The sequence below is a fragment of the Dicentrarchus labrax genome, unplaced genomic scaffold, assembly GCF_905237075.1.
Source record: "Dicentrarchus labrax unplaced genomic scaffold, dlabrax2021, whole genome shotgun sequence".
Lineage (NCBI taxonomy): Eukaryota > Metazoa > Chordata > Actinopteri > Moronidae > Dicentrarchus > Dicentrarchus labrax.
Genome location: NW_026136713.1, coordinates 17,919,852 through 17,938,236, shown reverse-complemented (window position 1 = coordinate 17,938,236; position 18,385 = coordinate 17,919,852). Strand labels below are relative to the sequence as shown.

General features: G+C 40.0%; 1 protein-coding gene across 1 annotated transcript; it reads right to left on the bottom strand.

The window, feature by feature from the left end:
* Nucleotides 1-514: 514 nt before the first annotated feature.
* On the bottom strand, nucleotides 515-13,279 carry LOC127374102 (LON peptidase N-terminal domain and RING finger protein 3). Its single transcript, XM_051419082.1, has 12 exons — nucleotides 12,427-13,279; nucleotides 9,862-9,980; nucleotides 9,612-9,734; nucleotides 9,361-9,477; nucleotides 8,898-9,102; nucleotides 8,721-8,793; nucleotides 7,987-8,101; nucleotides 7,023-7,144; nucleotides 6,442-6,600; nucleotides 6,180-6,342; nucleotides 5,893-6,042; nucleotides 515-5,651 (listed from the first exon to the last, which is right to left on the bottom strand). The coding sequence occupies exons 1-12, from the start codon at nucleotides 13,136-13,138 to the stop codon at nucleotides 5,493-5,495; spliced, it is 2,217 nt and encodes a 738-aa protein (XP_051275042.1). The 5' UTR covers nucleotides 13,139-13,279; the 3' UTR covers nucleotides 515-5,492.
* Between the last annotated feature and the right edge of the window lie 5,106 nt (nucleotides 13,280-18,385).

The following is an 18,385-nucleotide window of genomic DNA, read 5'->3' as shown; positions in this document are numbered from 1 at the left end:
TCTCATGTCTGTGTATATAATATAAAAGGTTGAACAATTATCTCAGCATAACGACCAGTTTTTGTACAGATTAATCAAATTATGTTTATTGATTGCTTTATTAATATGTTATTTGTGAGCTTTAAAGCTGCCGGTATGTGGATTTTATGCTTATGCTAAGTTAGGTTGATTATAGCTTCGTGCAAACATTAGATTGGTATCAATCTTTGTATCTAACATGTGAAGGTAATCCTTTGTTTTTGTTTCTTTGTGAATCCTTCTGAAACCTTTTTACTGGAGCTATTATGTAGTAATATGGAGATATCTTAACAACAACATGTTGCTGGAAATGCTGACTACCTCCCACATCTCTCAGACTACTGTGCTTTGAAAGAATTGAGATTTCATCAAAGAGTTTGATTCATCCAGTGAATTATTGAACACTAACTCAGTGGTGTAGCCCAGTAATCTGACTCTTTACTTTCTAGAAACTCAGCCAGCCCTGCAGAACACAAACAAAAGAGACGTCAGACTCTTGTCCAGTCCAGCGTGTTCGTGAATCCCATGCAGGATCGAGAACACAAAAGCTTTTGGTTTATTCACAAGCTGTAGACTCAGACTGTACTTTTGCAAATGTAATGCATACTAAAGTTTTTTACTATCAAAAACAGACATGTACAGAAAATATCAGAGAGATGTCGAGACATAACATACATTCATCTTGTGCAAATTCACCCGGACACATTTAGAGGCCATGGAGCTCTACAAGAGATTAACAACCTTAGAAAGAAGCAGGCAATGTAGTCACTGAAGTCAGTGCAAATATTTGAAAACATGAGGAGCGCTTGGCAAAGTAAAGAAGGTTTTTTTTTTTTTAAGTTAGCAAAGCAAGAATGTGATATATTGTCAGTTGTGATTCCTCCAGACCATTGCTGTAAATCAGATGTGTTTTAGTCAACTCACACAAGAGGACAAGTGCTCCTTCAAATAAGTCAAATATTCTGGATCGGTATCAAATACATTACATTACATTAGAAACCTTCGCAGTCGACAAGTGACATAATCTCTCATCTGTGTGAAGTGTTGATGAAGATGATGCAATTTCAACACAAATTTGAAAAAAAAATACAAAAAAGACATTTTGGACCACAGAGGATACACATTATTTGTTTAGACTCTCAAATTACACTTTCAACACAGATTAAACAACGACAGGAAAACGACACAATTAGGAAGCATATTTTTTCCCCCTCTCTCTCTCTCTCTCTCTCTCTCTCTCTCTCGGTGGAAGTGCCAGAGGTAGTTACACTACTCAAAAGGTCAATGATTGAATTCTGAAAGGTCAGGATATCAAATGGGCCATAATCAACCATCATACTGTTTTTGCATAGCTCGTTATTTTGCTGTTGAACAGACCGGAGGCGTTGTAATCACAAGCCATTTCCAAGCAACAAACCCCACAGTGTAGAGGAAGAGGGTCTGTGGGTAACTCTGGGATCCTCTGTTAACCCCTTTAGGTTGGTGTCAGAGCCGGTTTGTCTGCATGATAAAATGTTATCGTGAGTTTGGAGTGCTACAAAAAGTCAAAATGATACCAAACCCATCCTGAAGTTTAAGAATTCAATACTTGACAAATGCCACTGTGTTCATGTCCCTCCTGGGTCACAGTTTATCACCATGCTGTTTCCTAATTAACATCTTCTCTTCTGAAACCATCTCTGTGATAATCCAAGAATGTGGACTCTCATCATAGATTTCAAAAAGCACAGACAATAGTTGTAACTGGAGTTAATTTCTCATTAATATGCGTCGACCGCAGTTGCAGGGGATAAGGCTGAGTTTGCCACAGTGGGAAAAAAGTCCTCGACAATGGCGGAGGTGTTGGTGCATTAATGATTAGTGAATTCATTTGAACCATCTGTTATGTAATCTGGTTCCACTAAAGTTTGACATTTTGGGAAGTGACGTGAGAGCAGGTATTGATCATTTCCTAAAATGTCAAACTGTTGCTTGCAGATACAATAGTCCCTAGAGGTTTTTGATATTTTAGATCTTTTGTTGTTGGTTGACAGTTGTTGAATGTTGTATTGTAAAGTTAAAGTGATAAGCAGAAGAGGTTTTGGACAGAGTATCCAACACTTAAATCCTTATATTTTAATTAATCCTTCCTAAGTCCCGCCCCTATTTGCTCTGTGCTCCAATAACAGTTGAGCAACTTTCGGTCAAATTTCTCCTTTCCTGTACTTAGATATGCCACGTTTAAATCTTAAAAAACATAAAACACGTCTTTTTCAACAAAGCAGAGCCTAGCACGTAGCATATCTGAGCGCAGCTGACCGAGGGCTTGCTCAACTGTTATTGGAGCACAAAGCAAAAGGATCAAGAAATCAAATGCTGTCAGTTAAAAAAATAAAACTTTGGATGTTACTTCAGTGGGATTTGTTTCAAATAATGGGACAAAAACTATGATTATCTTAAGATGTTAATTGGGGAACCCAAGGTTGTCGCACACACCATTACAACAGTTGCCATAGCAGTTTATACATCGAAGTGAAAATGGAAGAAGTCCAACTTAAGGCACTAGAACTGCCGCCACAGATGAACAATAATTCACAGATATCAGTGTTAAGCCAAAATCCATTTTGGTGTCATGCTTTGACTTTTTGGATGAGAACTCTCACAAATGAAAAACCCACTGGCTCCTCGTGTGACGGTATCTACAGAGGCTTTACTGTCACCTCATTCAGCAGGGGGGAGTTACTCACGCTCACAAATTGTAGAAAAAAAGAAATTATAGGAAAAGTATATAAGTGATTTGATTTTAGGTGGATTTTCCCTTTATGTTGTTTAAGGAAATACATTTGCCTCTGAATCTTAAATGTTTAAGAGTGATATGCTTTTATACTGGAGGGGTAATTATATTTGACTAATAGATTTTCCCTTTCCTGTCCCGTTTGAGCCAACTCATCGTGGCTTGTTAGTGGTTACCAGTTACGATATTAGCAAACATTACTGGCAAAGTTATATTACAACATGGTGGAGGGATAGTAAGCAGTTATTTGACTTGTTCATTAGTACAAATTAATATTAAATAACATCTTCAAATTGTGGGTTAAGACTCAAATAATGCATGAAGAGAATATAATTATGGGGGAAAATTAAAAGATTATGGTATTACACTTCATTTTACAACATTACATGGCTTTGGCCCTTTCAATACAAAATAATAAATGTGGATGATTTGACATGACACTCCCAGTACTATTACACATGAAATAAGGAGAGACAAACACATCAGTAAGTGAAGAAAATTATAAAAGACAAAGAACCAGATTGACAAAGAACCATGTAAAATCAAACACGTGTATATAAAATAAAAAGGTTTTGAAGGCAAAGCTCAACAATCTCTTGTAATTTCCAGAGATGAGCTTTTTGCCATGTAAAAATAGTTATGTCACAGACATCAGCAAGGCCTCTATATTGTTCAAACAACATACTTTTTTTCATAAATACGTTTGCAGGACTTCTCAAAATGTTTTATTCCCACTTATACTTATTTCCTTTCTGTGAAAATCACATTTGATGAATGGAAAAATCTCCATAAAAGGGGGAAGAAATGTACTACTGAACATGTAAAATGACTCCACAATATGTTATTCTGTGGATAGAAGGCACTGGCCTTTACTCATAGCATACATCAGTCATTTAAATGGAGATCACTGCAGTAGTGTTGGCCTGCAAATAGGCTTACACACTGTTTTAACTAATTTAACCGCCAGAAGATTTAACTTTATTCTGCGGTGACCACTCTAGCAATAGTGGACGTACATATCCTGAGGCCTGTTTCTTTCCCTTACTTAAAGTGGAAGTGCAAAATAAGTCAGAATAAATACTGAATAAATACACTCAGGACAAATATCAGAAATCCAGATGTTGCTGTCTGTATCACTGACAGGCTGTGAGCGTTACAAGTATCTCAGCTAAAGAGAGGCGGACAGTGAGGGAATCCAAATATGTTTAAATCAACATAGCTCGGATTGTGACAGGCCAATGACAACACTAAATTTGGGTCACCGGCGATCTAAAAATATGTGGTCTGGGAGAGAATCTGCCCTCAACTCCAGTTTCCAGAGTTCGCCCTGTGCAGTTGTCAGTGGCTGCCATGTTGGCTCCAAGCCGTTACCCCTCCCCACCCCTCTCTTGATGGTGCAAATGGTGTTTTTGTGCGCAATCTTAAAACTCTGGGGCTCTTTTTCCCCCCGAGAGAAACGTTGTTGCTGATGTTTGGGGTAAAAAAAAAAAAAATAGCCTTTGGAAAATGAGCACCTCAGCATCTCTTTCTGTGAAATGTAAACAATGTCACTGCATGCATAAATAATAATGACAAAATAAATAATGGAGAAAAAAATCCAACAAGTTTAACAAAAAAAAATTAAAATAAGGATGGATAAAAACACAAGAACAAGAGCCTTAAAGCACACCAATGTAAAGGGTCAGTCCATTGTTATTCAGCTGCAGGATGCCGGGTCAGACAGGGACAGAAATGAAAAGAAGGAAGGAAGGAAGACGGGAATAATAGCTGTCAAATATGATTATAGTAAAGGTGTCAAACTAGTAAACACATAAGTTTATCTGTAAATGTCTAACTTAGTAATGGGCGTTAAATTTACAGAGATTTCAATCATTATAATTAATCATTATCTAATCAGTTATTCTATATAATGAATCACTAAACTGTAGTGAGTGCATTTACACAAAAAAGGTTAATTGGTCAGAATTTATACGCACATTTAAAAGACACACAGTATGGGGACATTGATCGGTTGAATTAATGGAAGATGCCACTCGCAGTAGATTTGTATGATTCTGAACCGGGGGAATTTGCTTTAAAGCTATGTTCAGATAGGCAGCTCAGTCTGAGAAATCCCTCCCATCACACTGCAGTTTGTTTTGTTATTTTTTTTTTCCTTCTTTTTTTTTTTTTTTTGGCATGTCCACACGCAATGTGTATGCAAGAGGAAGAGCGTGGAAAAATGGAGGAGGGGCAGAAAGGAAAAAGTGCAATCTGGAAAAATGAAGACAAAAGGAGCACAGCAGCTTGTTGCTGTACACAGGGAGACAAAAACATACACTTAGCATGTGCGCATTAGCGTTGATACACTGATACATCCAATGTTAAACGGAAGGTGATGATTCAGAGTTCCCTCCTGTCTGAACCTAGCTTCTGCAGGTCTGCACGGTTGTTGTTTTCTGTACGGTGTGAAGAGTTTTATGCATGGAAGATGTCTATTTATTGAGATCTATAGTATCTTTCTTGCTGCTTTTTGTCTGTTGTTGATGTGTAAATGGAGTCCAGCGCTGCTTTCAGAACGGGATAGGGTGCTACAACGTCACTTCTTTGTGCATCAAAAAGGAAAAACAACAGGTCAACTGCTGCTTTTGAGGAGGGTAGTGTGTGCGGGACAGGTAGTTTACTGCATTTTCCAGGTGGGTGCACACACGTTGAGAGCATGTCACCGGTGCCTGCTGTGGGCCATGAAGAGCAGCACCTTGCGGATGCCGCTGAGGCGATCCTTCAGAGAGGTGAGGGCCAGGAACGGCAGCTGGGCTCGGCCTTCTAGCGGAAGAACGGCTAGCAACCACCAACACCACGAGGGACCGTTGGGACTGGTCTGAAGGGAGGAAGAGAAAGGAGGAGACTCAGTGAGAAGGATTTAAATACAATTCTATTCTTAGAAATAACTTTAAAGGAAGCTTTGGGTCTGTGATTATGGGTCATTGAACCTGAAGTAGATCTGAGATTAACTTAAATAATTAGACATTATTTAAAAAATACTCAATCAATCCCTCCAGGAAGTTTGGAGAATAAATAATTAAAGTGTATGACTTTGTAAATGATGTGTTCGTGTGTACCTGAAGTACAGGGTCTTTCCCAGGCATGGGTCCAAAGTGTCCTTCAATGCGATCCTTCTGCTCACTCTTCAGGGAGTTGACCCACACCAGGGCCTGGTCGTACACTGTGTCATGCAAAGACTGCAGCTCCCGCTCTGCCACGCCCTCCACCTGCATACACACACACACACACCCACACTGTTGAGCTATAACATCTCCAGGTAATTCTCCATCCCACCAATCCTGTCTGGCTCACTCTACTCCAGCTACCCCCCCGTCATCCACCCTCACCTTCCACCCACTCTTACCGTAACATCCTCCAGGTACTCTATGTCAGCCGTGTTGTATCCATCCTTCTCCCTGTGCTTAATCACTTTAAACCTCCGTCTGCCGATGGTGTCCACAACCGACCGGCCGTCGGAAAAGAACTTCACATCTTGGATCTCCAACAGGCACCCGTAGTCTGCAAACCTAGAGATCGGAGGAGGAAGAGGAGGAGGAGGAATGTTACATTTCCTTCGTATATTAAACGCATAAGCAAGCACACACAGGTACTATCCTTGTACTGACCCTTTGAGGTCGTCTCCCAGACACATGCCAAAGCAGTTGGTTCCCGTCTCAATGCATCGGCGAATCATCAGTCTGTAGCACGGCTCGAAGATATGGAGAGGACACGGCACAGTGGGGAAGGCCATGGTGCACACAAATATAGGCACATTCTTGTTAAGGCTGGAGAGAGACAAGGAGAAAGGAGAATGTGTTTAACAATCACAGTGTAAGGAAATAACAATATTTTTTGAATTAAGTCCTTAAAATTATAAAAAAAATAAAATAATTCTAGTCAATCAGTTTTGCTCCAGTTTAAGAGACGTAATTTATTGGAGACAAGTTTGTTCCAGACTCAGTGAGGTGATACTTGATGCCTGACGTGACGTAAGCTAAGGGGTCAGTGTGTCAGACCTGTGTTATCTACAGTGGGTCAGTAGGTCAAACAACAGAGGAGGGGATTCACATAGAGTGAGCTATATCCGTCACAAGCGATCAACCACACGCCATAACCTCTAAGAAGACCGGATTTGACAGGATAGGAGAAACCAGACTAAGTAGAGCATAAAGAAGTAATAATAGGACACAGGTGGACACAAACTTACTTGGAGAGCTCAGCCATCTCGTCCTGGTGGATTTTCTGTCTTTCTATGAGCTCAGAGGGAAGATACTTAGATATCAGGTTCTCCATTAATACCGTCTTGCAGTACTGCCTCTGGACCAGGTACTGGAGAGAGATACAGACAGAGACAATATTAGAAATAAGCAGAGGTAACAACGTACAAATACTTTGTTTATTTATTAGTTTATTTTTCTGAGAACTTGTTTATTTTTACACAAATATGTGTACTTTCTACTCCTTACACTCTCAAAACAGGCTCGTAACTTTAGTTTTGAATGCATTTGAGTGTAATTACTGTCTTTCAGGCTGTTGCATATGATGCCTGACAGACGTTACATAAAGAAAACTAGAGGGAGACTCCTATTCCAATCCCTTTTGCAGTTTAGCTTTGCACAGAAACACAGGCTGGTAGAAATGTCTTTCTTTACTCAAGTATAGAAGTTCAATCAGTACTTCCGAGTACCTGTACTTTTACTTCTAAAGAATGTCTGTACTTGTGAAACACAGAGAGACTGAGTTGGGCTCACACTGTTTTCATCCCTGTTAAGGCCTGTTCTATATTTATGCCATAACATCATCTTATCTATCATCTTCCTCATTCTCGGGATGCACCGAATCCTTACTCGCCATCATAATAACCATATTGAGCGATCGGCTTATTGGCCATGGCGTAACCGATCCAAATTAAACTCAGTTTCTGCGTCAGTGCCACTATAAAAGTCAGCATTTCCACTACTATCGGTTACATTCATTACTGTCTTGGCAGGCCACCAGCTCTGTTTTTAGCTCCATAGCAATCCCTGGCATCATGTTACCTTACATAAAGACGACCTCAATGAGGTAAACAGACTTTATATTTGGGAAAAGGTTGGATCAGTGCATCCCCGCTGGACGTCACTGAATGGGGCCTTATGGACTCATGTATCAGGGAGTATTACAGTGCGTACCTCAGAAAGCTCCTCTTTACAGAGCGGACACTTTGGGTTGTGGTCCAAACATCTCTCCAGACACTGAAGACAGAAAGTGTGACCGCACGGCGTCGTCACTGGCTCGTAGAAAAGTCTGGGTGGAGAAACAAAGGGTATTTTTTTGTTTGACCAAAAGCTCAAAGATATTTGTGATATATGACAAAGAAAAGCAGCAAATCCTAACATTTGAAAAGCTGAAATCAGAGAATGTTTAGCATTTGTTACCCTATTATTGTCTGATAAAAGACTACAATTAGTAATTTTAGTTTATTTGACATTTCAAAATATACTGTATGTCAAACACTGTGACAAATACATACATATTAATTGAAAATGCTGAGAATAACACAGGAAAGTTAGAAAAATAACTTATTTCTAGTCACAGATGACTAAGGTATTGTAAACCAACACGAGGCTACATTAAAATACAGAATAACATAATAACAAATCCAAAGTTCAGGTTATCTGCTGGGGTGTTAAAGTCTGCAGTCTACCAGCCACAACAAAGATTCTTTTTTTTTATTCTTACAGGCTGTATTTCTACATATTGATGTCCTAAAAGCAACCGCATATCACCTCATTTTATTACAGGCTGTATAACTGCCACCAGCAATTTAGCGCACGTTACATAACCGTTAATTGATATATTGTACGGTGTATGACTGTTACAATAAAAATTTAGATCAGAATCAAGCTGTAAATGCAAATCTCACCTCATACAAAGAGAACACTCCATATCTGTCGGGTCCAAGGTGTCGCCGACCCCTGTCGCCTCTGCTGCTGGCTCTGAATGGAGAAAATAATCGAAATACAAAATAAGACACGCTGCAAACAGAGAGCGGGTACGCGTGTTGCTCGGCATGTTTTGCGCACAGGCTCCAAAAACTCACCAGACTTGGATTTCTTGTGATCGTCGCTCCTCTCATGACCTCCCTTCTCCGCCTCCCCCTCTGTGCTCCTCCGTTTCCGTTTGAGGAGGGAACAGTGGTCGAGCCTCCTGACCTCAGGATTTCCCTGACCTTTGCCCTCGCTGCACTCTGACTTCTCAGGTGCAGGAAGAGTGAAGGCGAGGCTAAACTCTGGTGGCAGCAAAGTCTGAGAGAAGGAGGATGGAAGGAGAGGATAATGAGACCTCATGTACACCCAGGGTCATGATTTCTTTAACTACGGACTACCACACTGCCCTAAAAACTCCAGAAAAGGGTTTAAAGTTTTCAACTGATTCGGTAAACTGCAGCAGATGGATAGGATGTACTGTGTCTTTTTCTTTTCTTTTTTTATTTAGCTTCTGTCTATATAGTAAAAATAAATGTCTACATTATGTCTACATGATTTTGGTCTTAACCAACTTACCTCGGAGGGAGTGTTAATGCTCCTTTTGATGTGTGCCCTGAAGGACAGTATGTTGGGGTGGTCTGAGATGTGTTCAGGGACCTGATCTGTAACTGGAGTCAGGAGATCACCGAGGAGCTGAGAGGAGACAATAACAATTTAATAAATGTACACAAAGACGCTACATAGCTTTAAGCTGTTATATAAATAATAAGTATAACTTGAAATAAATACATTTTAAAACCATATTCAGTAACTAATGTAGGATTTACCTTGTGAGCCTCAGTCTTGGCCACTCTAGAGTCAGGTTCTACGGACAGACAGACCAGGTACTCTCTCAGAGCTTCCTCCGTCCTGCCCAGCGACACCAGAGCCTGGGCCTTACGGACATGACCCTGCAGGTAGGAGGAAGATATATTAAGTATTTTTACATTTTACTAACTGATTATCACATATATATAATATATATATATATATATATATATATATATATATATCAAAGCCACAGTTTGTCTGCCATACCTTGGACCAGTGAGGCATTAGTCTGCAGGCCATCTCGGCGTCGCTCAGAGCCTTTTCATAGTGTTTCAGACTGGAGTGGATCTGAGAGCGATTACTGAACAGTATGTGGTCCATAGGTGCTGAGGAGGAGAGGAAGGACAGTATAGTTAGGTACTAACAACCACAGTTAGATTATTAGTGTTTTTTCATTATAAACAGTAAAAAGAAAAAGATCATCACAATTCCCAACAGCCTGAAGTGACTTTAAAGTGTCTTCAAGTTGCCTGTTTTTGTCTGAGCAACACAAATATATTCAATTCACAATCATCTAAAACAGTAGAGATGCAATTATTAGACATATATAGACAAAACTAGATGTTTTATATTTTTGTAAGCTGAATATCCTCTAAAAAAAAGCCTCTATTATACTTCACATTTTTTTGCTGCCATTTTATAGCCCAAACAATGAATTAATCAAGTGAATAAACTGGTAGATTACCTGATAAGGAAATTAATCGTTAGTTACAGGTCTAAGTGGAACAGAATATGAAAGGAAAGGCCGCAAAAAAATGATTCTTTTTAATTCATATTTAAACTATTAATATGTTTTAATTAATATGTGAAAAATGTCCCAAAGTTCAGGAAGACATTTTCAAACTGTCTAAAACCAAAACATATTAAATCTACAATGATCTAAAAAAAAAAAAAAAAAAGACTAACAGTAAATTTATTATCAATAATTAAATACTCTTTTGATCAGCTAATCAATTATTGGACCAGCAGTTTTCCTCCAGCTTTTAAAACCTTTAAATGCTCAGTATGATTAATGACCCCTACACGGAGGCAACTGTTTCACAACATACTGCAGAAGAGAAGAAATTCACAACCACCACTTGTTTATTTTCTTAAAAACCTGAATTCACTGACGACGTCAAGTTTATAGTTACACGAAAGAAGGAAATGTTTTAAATGCATCAGTTTCCACATTACAAAAAAACATCAGGAAAAAAAAAAAGAAAAAGTGCTGTCTTACAAAACCATGCAGCACTATCAAGGTCACCCACATTCCAGGTTTCATAACTATAAAAACTTATGCAAATGTTGCGGTAGCCCGATGAGAGTCGGAGGGAACTACTTCACTGGATCTCTTTCCCACACGGGAAGTAAATAAACAAATCAATAAAAATTGAAATGCAGGTATAGGAGACGCCACGAGCGGGCGGTGTTATTTTACATGGCAATTTTAAAAGGTTATACAGAAGCGTGGTAGCAGAGTATTTACTGCACAGTGCTTACTTCCAACAAAGCTGCTTTGTTACACACACACACACACACACACACACACACACACACACACACACACACACACAGCCAAGTACAAACATCATGCAGGCCACTTGACCTTGTTTAAGAGCGTAGATTGCACTACCCCACCCTATTTTCTTTTTGCTTTGTTGAGCTCACAAACTAATTTGCCCTTATTTAACAACCCAAAAACATGAGTCAGAATGATGCAGTTAATGAGGCAGCTTTACTCCTCCACTAGGATCAACATCCGCTGCAGGCCAGTTCTGCAAGTCACTGCTGGTACATCCAAAATAAGGAAGGATGTGTCATTCTTTTGTCGGGTCATTATTTATTTAAAAAATAAAAAAACACCTTTGCCAGTCATGCAGAATCACTCTGAATAACACAGAGGTGTACAATGAGACCTGGAAACAGCCCAGGACTTTCCCCATTCTTATTACTGTGGGAGCTCACCCTGCTCAACAACAGCCATTTGTAGGTGTCTGAGCAGCTCCACTGCAGCAGCTGGCAGATATATAAACGCTCTACTGGTGGTGGTGGTGGTGGGGGGGACCCAGTGTACAGCAATGTGTTTCCTTTAAGGTAGGGTCGTGATCGGCTGGGGGAAATCGTGGTTTACTTTAACTCTCACCAAAGCAAGTAACTTTTAAAACTTACACAACGAGCCTGCAGAGCAAAATTAGGTCAGGTCAAGTATTCCTGGCATAGAAGACTACACCGATCATAGAGAACAACATAAAGTGTATGTATATGCAGGGGAAGTCTTCATAAGCAACATAAGATGTTATTTCACCACCAATAATCCCTGTCTGGAGGTTACAGATCTCCTCCCCCCCCCCCAATCACACCACCACTGCCTCTGTAACACCTCTGGTATCTGCTGGGAGCGTTAGTGTCTCTAGTGGTGACCTGCAATAATACCCTTGACCCACATTTGCCTGAATCATTGTCTGACGTTACACAATGAGGGAGCTGGAGGGAGGCGGGTTACGTGCTTACGCAATGTTTGGTCCACTAGCCCAGCCTACATAACGCTGTTATCCAACACATGGTGATAGGAGCGTCAAATGCCATCAGAGAGAGAGAGGGGCCGCGAGCCACTGCAACACACTTATGAAACTAAGTCATATAACAGTTTCTATTGTCAGCTTGATGTGCCATTATGTGATAAAAAACAACATAAAGCATGATGTTAAAGTAGAAATATGACACACACACACACACACATTGGTTTTTAATGTTTAACAGTGAGCAGAAGCAATAATAAAATAAACCTACCTATCAGTATGGCTTGGTTGTATTTCTCCAGAGCTTCTTCCATCTTCCTCTCGGCATACAGTACGTTGCCCTCCCGCCTCAGCTGGCCGGCCTGGTGCGAGGTCGGGAACCACTTGGCCAGCAGGTTGCTGAGGACCACATTGACCCTGTAGCTCTGGACGTCGGCCACCCTGGAGCTGTCCTTGCACTCCTTACACATCACCGGTCGCTCCTTCTCCTTCCTCTCCCTCTCCAGACACTTCTTGCAGAAGCAGTGTCCGCACGGCAGAGTCACCGGCTCGAACAGAAAGCTCAGGCATATCCGGCAGGTGAAGTCTTCGTACCCGCAACCTGTGGCACCGACTCCCGGGCATCCAGCCGCCGCCGCCACCGCCGCCGCCGCCCCTGCCTCCTCTCCTTTCCTCGGGCTCCTGTTGTGGCTCTCACCCCCGTCCTGCCTCCGGATGCTCCCGGACAGGTAGTCCACAAGGTTGGCCAAGTGGACAGGTCTGAGTCTCTCTATCTCCGAGGCTTGTCGGTACACATCGAAAGCTTCGGTGAATTTGCCCCCGAAGGCGAGCGCGTCAGCCCGCTTGACCATCAGCTCCTGCCGGCTCCCTGGATCTCCAAGACCCGCTAGCTGGCACTCGTAGATATCCGCCGCCAGCTCGAAGTTTTTAGACTGGAAAGCCTCCGCTGCAAGCTCCAGCATACTCTCACTCTCTGTCCCCATATCCCGCAGGTTGTCTGAAAGGCTATCACCTCACCTATGTGGTGCATACCTGGTGTCCGCTGCCCTCCATGTGTGCGTCCTCCGCTGGTGAGCTCCGACTACACTGCACGCTCATATTCAAGTCCAGGAAGTACCGATATTATTCTCAATGGAGCAGCGGAGAAAAAAAAAAAAAAAAAAGTGTTATGTAAAAGTTGTGTCATGTGACGCCGGACAGCTGTTCTCATTGGACGAGTTTAGAAAAACTGTTACAAAACAATCTGCCATGTAACAGTTACAGTGTCGGGGCGAAGGGGCCGGGAGTCTGTCTGACCTGCATCCAGGATTCTAGTGAACAGTGGCGGGTCAGTGTGGGAGTCCAGGTGGGGTCGGTGGGTCGGTGGGTGTGGACCATATCAGGGGTCAATGATTATAAATGATACATTTTATTAGTATCACATTTAAAGAAGTTATATCAAAGTAATATATGTTTATTAATTTAGTCTTTACTGCAAAATACAATGGGAATTTTTCTATTATTATTTTTATTATTATTATTTTTTTTAATAATTTTTTTTATTGCAGTTATAGAGATATTTTTCACAGCAGCCATTTTGGCATTAAATAGTAGGATGAACACAGTTGTTCTAAAGGGTAACTTTATTCCATTAAATAAAATAATTAATCAGATTACAGTTACATTAAAAAAAAAAAAAAAAAAAAATAGGGATTATTTATCAAGATTACAACTTTAAAATACATAAATTTTTTTAAATTTTTTTTTTTTAAATACACTAAGCAGACAAAATCTTTCAATTTCCCATTTTTTCCATTTTATTTTCTAAGGTCACATTGTTCTGTTATCTAATAGAATACAACTACATCGATACTTCTTACTGATATTTATTTTCTCTTGTCTTTATTTGCATATTTGATGTTGAAGTAATTCCAAAAGTAACAATAAAGTAATCAAGTTACGTTACTTTAATATTGTGATACCTGGATTAGGTTACTATTTTTCTAACAAGTAATTAGTAACTGTATCAGAATACATTTTTAAAGTCCCAAACTTGGATATTAATTATAATTTATTATAGGTTCATTTCCTTTTAGGTAAAATATGGGGGCTGCTATTTATGAAAGTTGGCTCACGCTACATTAAATGGACTGCAACCTTAATTAGTATCATTGTTTACTATTTAAAGTCAAAATGGCTGCTGTTCATAAGTTTCACACTGTTAATCTGCCAATCTATAATATAAACGGCATCCCTCATCAACAGAGGAGGCAGACCTATAAATAAGTCATATGTCTAATTTAGGAAACCTGATTAAAAAAACCCACAATGGACACAATAAAGAACCCGTCAGCACCATTAACATCAGTAAGATAAGAACTGTTCAGACTGTTTACAGGAGTATTTTAAGGCAGTAAAGAAGTTATTGTGCCAACCCCAGTTGGGTACAGATGCAGACTCAACAGCAGTTGTTTCAGATATGTACCAGTAAGACGGTATATTCATATCATACAGGGAATTAATACCGGTAGTTAATCCGGTACATCGCCCAGCACTACCCCATATGGAAATCTGCAAGCTCCTAAAGCATGTAACATTTCGACCTGCAGGGTTTTTCATCAGGACAAATATTGAAAGGCAGTCCCACAGATTGACGAACCGACACCCTCGATGATCAAACTGCATTAATCAGTAACTGTAGAGCAAATGTTCAAGTGTTTTAATGCGCTTGTTTTGGCACAGAATTTAATGTGTTATCGGTTCAGTTATAAAACTGATCTGGGGCAGCTGGTCAAAACATTTTGTGGCATAATAATTTGGGTGTGGGCTTTTAGAGGCCTCGTTCATATAATTATACAAGAAACATAGCAAATACGTGACCCTATTATGAAATGCTAATGTAACCTGTTATGTGACTTGTAAAGCAGTTATGTGACGGTCACAAAACTGCTTTACATAAGAAAATCAGCATGAACTCATTACATCTTATATGGATCGAGCACCTCTCTTTAGAAAGGCACCACGAAACGTTGCAGCAGTTATAATGTAAGCTCCGGACCACCCTCGGATGAATGCGAGAATGTGAATGCTTTTGCTCATGGGAAAACCTTCTGGATGCAACACCGCTCACTTTCACACTGACAGCTTCACAGAATAAGAATATATATATAATATATTGCTGTTAATTCTGGGAAGTAAACCAACGCCTCCACCCACTAGACTACTTCAGCGAGGCAGGTGCAGGGCAGGTAAACACGATCAGCTCTTACACAACCTGTAATGTAATGTAATGTAATGTCTGGAAAGAGATCATTTTAATCACATATACCAACGCAGGAGGATGTCAACCCCCTTGTTGCTGCCCCTCAGATCTCTTTCCTGGGCGTCAGACAAGGCAACAAAGCCTGGCCAGATGTGAACTTATCAAAGTGTGACAGTGACACAGGGCCCACAGTGTGTTTGATAACTGTGACAGGCAGCAGTTGCTCACCAGAGCTTTGAGGTTTAACCAGTCATTGTTGTATAAAAGTGTTTGCATAATGACAATGAATCATACTGAGGGAAACACAATGATAGTTTTGATAAAGTGAGATTGTATCTGCATAATATGCACCTACAAAGTTAGCACTGATAATACAACATCCCCAGTAATGACTATTTTAATGGTTGTGATATTGTCTTATACTGTATGTGTGAATATATAAGACACAGCGTTATGCCACTGAATCCCGGATCTTTAAGGAAGACTATGCAACTTTTAAAGGATGAATGACACATTCGTCGTCTTGCAAATGAAAAGAATTCATAAGCTGTAAAACACACCCTTTCACAGTACAGTACACACAGTGCTACAGACTTACTTGGTCTGGTATGTACTTGTAGTACTATTACGGTACATTTGAGCATTTTCCTATTACTGTTCTTTAGGCTCGCTATAAGGCCACAAGTAGCAGAAGAAGTAGGTTACGGTCAGAGTTTAATGACTGGTTAAGGGATTGGATAAAATAGCCCTTATACTACACGGTATTATTAGCATTACCCAAAGTAGTATTTCCTGCAGCCTCAAAATAAAACCTGTCTGCTGAAGGGGTTTGCTGTGTGTGCGCGTGGAGATTAGTGAGTCGATCAGTGTCCATGTAGTAGTGGTGCTGCTGGTAATATAGGTCGGCCGGTCTAGCCTGTGAACTCAATCCCACACACAGACTAAAACTCTGGGTGACATACAGTAAACGCTGCAGCAGACACAGACAGACTGACACACATGTAGGAACAGACAGACTGACATATATGCAAATGAGGGCACTCGCAAGCACGTTACGCAAGCACACAGACACACGCTGATTACACACACAAACATACACACACACACAGATAGTACACAATAGTCAGAGATCCTTGTGTCCCTTCATACCTTCAAAATTTGTTATGCGTATCTAAATAGGCCACCAATGCAGTCTAGCCAGATCTTCTAGCACAGGCTGTCTGGACATTGTATACTGGGTTTGGATCCAGCAGTTGTCCTCAAAGTCACCTCACAGACTATACAAGGTCTTATTTGGCTGGAAAGAAAGATGGATATTCATGTATCCGATAACAAGCCCGCGCTTGTGCTTGTCTGAGACGCCGGCGGTGTCTCATTTCACTGTGAAAACCTCATATTTGAGGGCATTGCCCCAAAAGAATGCATAAACAAACAAGAATGAAAGGCATGAAAGAATCAAACATGTGACAAAGGTCTTAAATTAGATTTGAAACTTGAATTCTGAGTTTGAGGCTACTGTGTGTGCCGAAGACTTGTATGACATTTTTTCTTATGGTTGTCTAAACAAGTAAAATCTGATTTATCTTGGTCTCTCTTTGTGGTCGAGCTAAACAGGATTAGATCTGTTACTTATTAGAATAAAGAGCAGATGTTTTGTGTAAAAAGTAGCCTTTTATTTGTATTGAAATCCCATTAGATGGTAATTATTGAAGGTTGGAGGCTGATAGTAAGGGCTTATTAGAGTGATGAATTATGTTACCATTAAAGATCAAAGTTTTGGCAGCTTTCACAGCTATATAAAGTCAATTACTGTGTTTTCTCTTAAGGGTTTAACCAAATCAGTTACGGATTTGAAAGGCTAATAAAATAGTGATTGATCATTAAATGACTTGTGTGCATCTCATACTTAATTTTCTAGGTTTTTTATTACTTAACACAGCACAATATTTTTGTTTCAGAGTTTTCTCTCTGAGTTGAGCCCCTAAATAAGCATTCAAACTCTGAGGAAACTCAAGTCCCATAATTCATGGGGTGTGGTCTCATTAAATGGACATCAGTGGTCTTATAAATATCAATAAAATAGGCTTCCTAATATTAAATAGAATGAAGCAGAACCATGAACATCATAACAAGACATGTTTCCAAAATCTGTCCCTCATTTATTTCTCCCCACACTCAGTAGTTTACTCAAGAGTGAGCAATCAATTGAGAACTTGGGACAGTCAAATAAAACGGGGGGCAGTAAATAGTTAACTTTTTAGTGAGTAGGGAGGGATTTAGGACAAAGCCTGTAAAACCATATCCATGATGCTAACATGCTGATGCTGAGCAGGCATAATATTTATCATGATCACTGTCTAAGTGTAGCATCTGCTAACATTTACTAATTGCTTGTAATGACAGCTGAGGCTGATGGGAATGTCACTAGTTTTGCAGATATTTGATGATCAACCAAATTAGTGGACAAATTCAAATTTCTACCCAATGATCGCACTAAATGAAAAGTCAAATCTATTACTATTCATCCAGAAGGGAACATGAATATGTGTAACCAAATTTCATGGAAAACCACACAATAGGTTTTGAGACATTTCACCCCAAACCACAAATGTCAACCTCATGGTGGTACTTGAGGAACATTTCAGGGATCACCAAAACCATTAGGATTCACCCTCTGGGGGTCATGAATGTCTGCACAGTTTCACGGCAATCCATCCAAACGTTGTTGAAATATTTTACTGTGGACCAAAGTGGTGGATTGACCAGCAGATCTGCATTGCCATCCATAGATTCATCCTGCTGATAGTTGACAAACCATATGTTCAACTGTTTAGTCTATATATATATATATATTAAGAAAAGTGAATTTTAAATGGGGGATTTAGGTGATTCCAGAGCAATTCTTCAAGTGTTAAGAGGTGTTTTTTCAGACTATTTTTCAGGAGAGGAATCAACGATTAAAGAGTTATGTGGGGCAGCTGTTATGAAA

Coding starts and splice junctions, on each gene's coding strand:
- LOC127374102 (XM_051419082.1), bottom strand. CDS start 13,138: ATGGGGACAGAGAGTGAGAGTATGCTGGAGCTTGCAGCGGAGGCTTTC. Junction 7,145..7,986: donor GTAAAGAGGAGCTTTCTGAG/GTACGCACTGTA, acceptor ATCTCTCTCCAG/TACCTGGTCCAGAGGCAGTA. Junction 6,601..7,022: donor GAGATGGCTGAGCTCTCCAA/GTAAGTTTGTGT, acceptor GTCTCTCTCCAG/CCTTAACAAGAATGTGCCTA.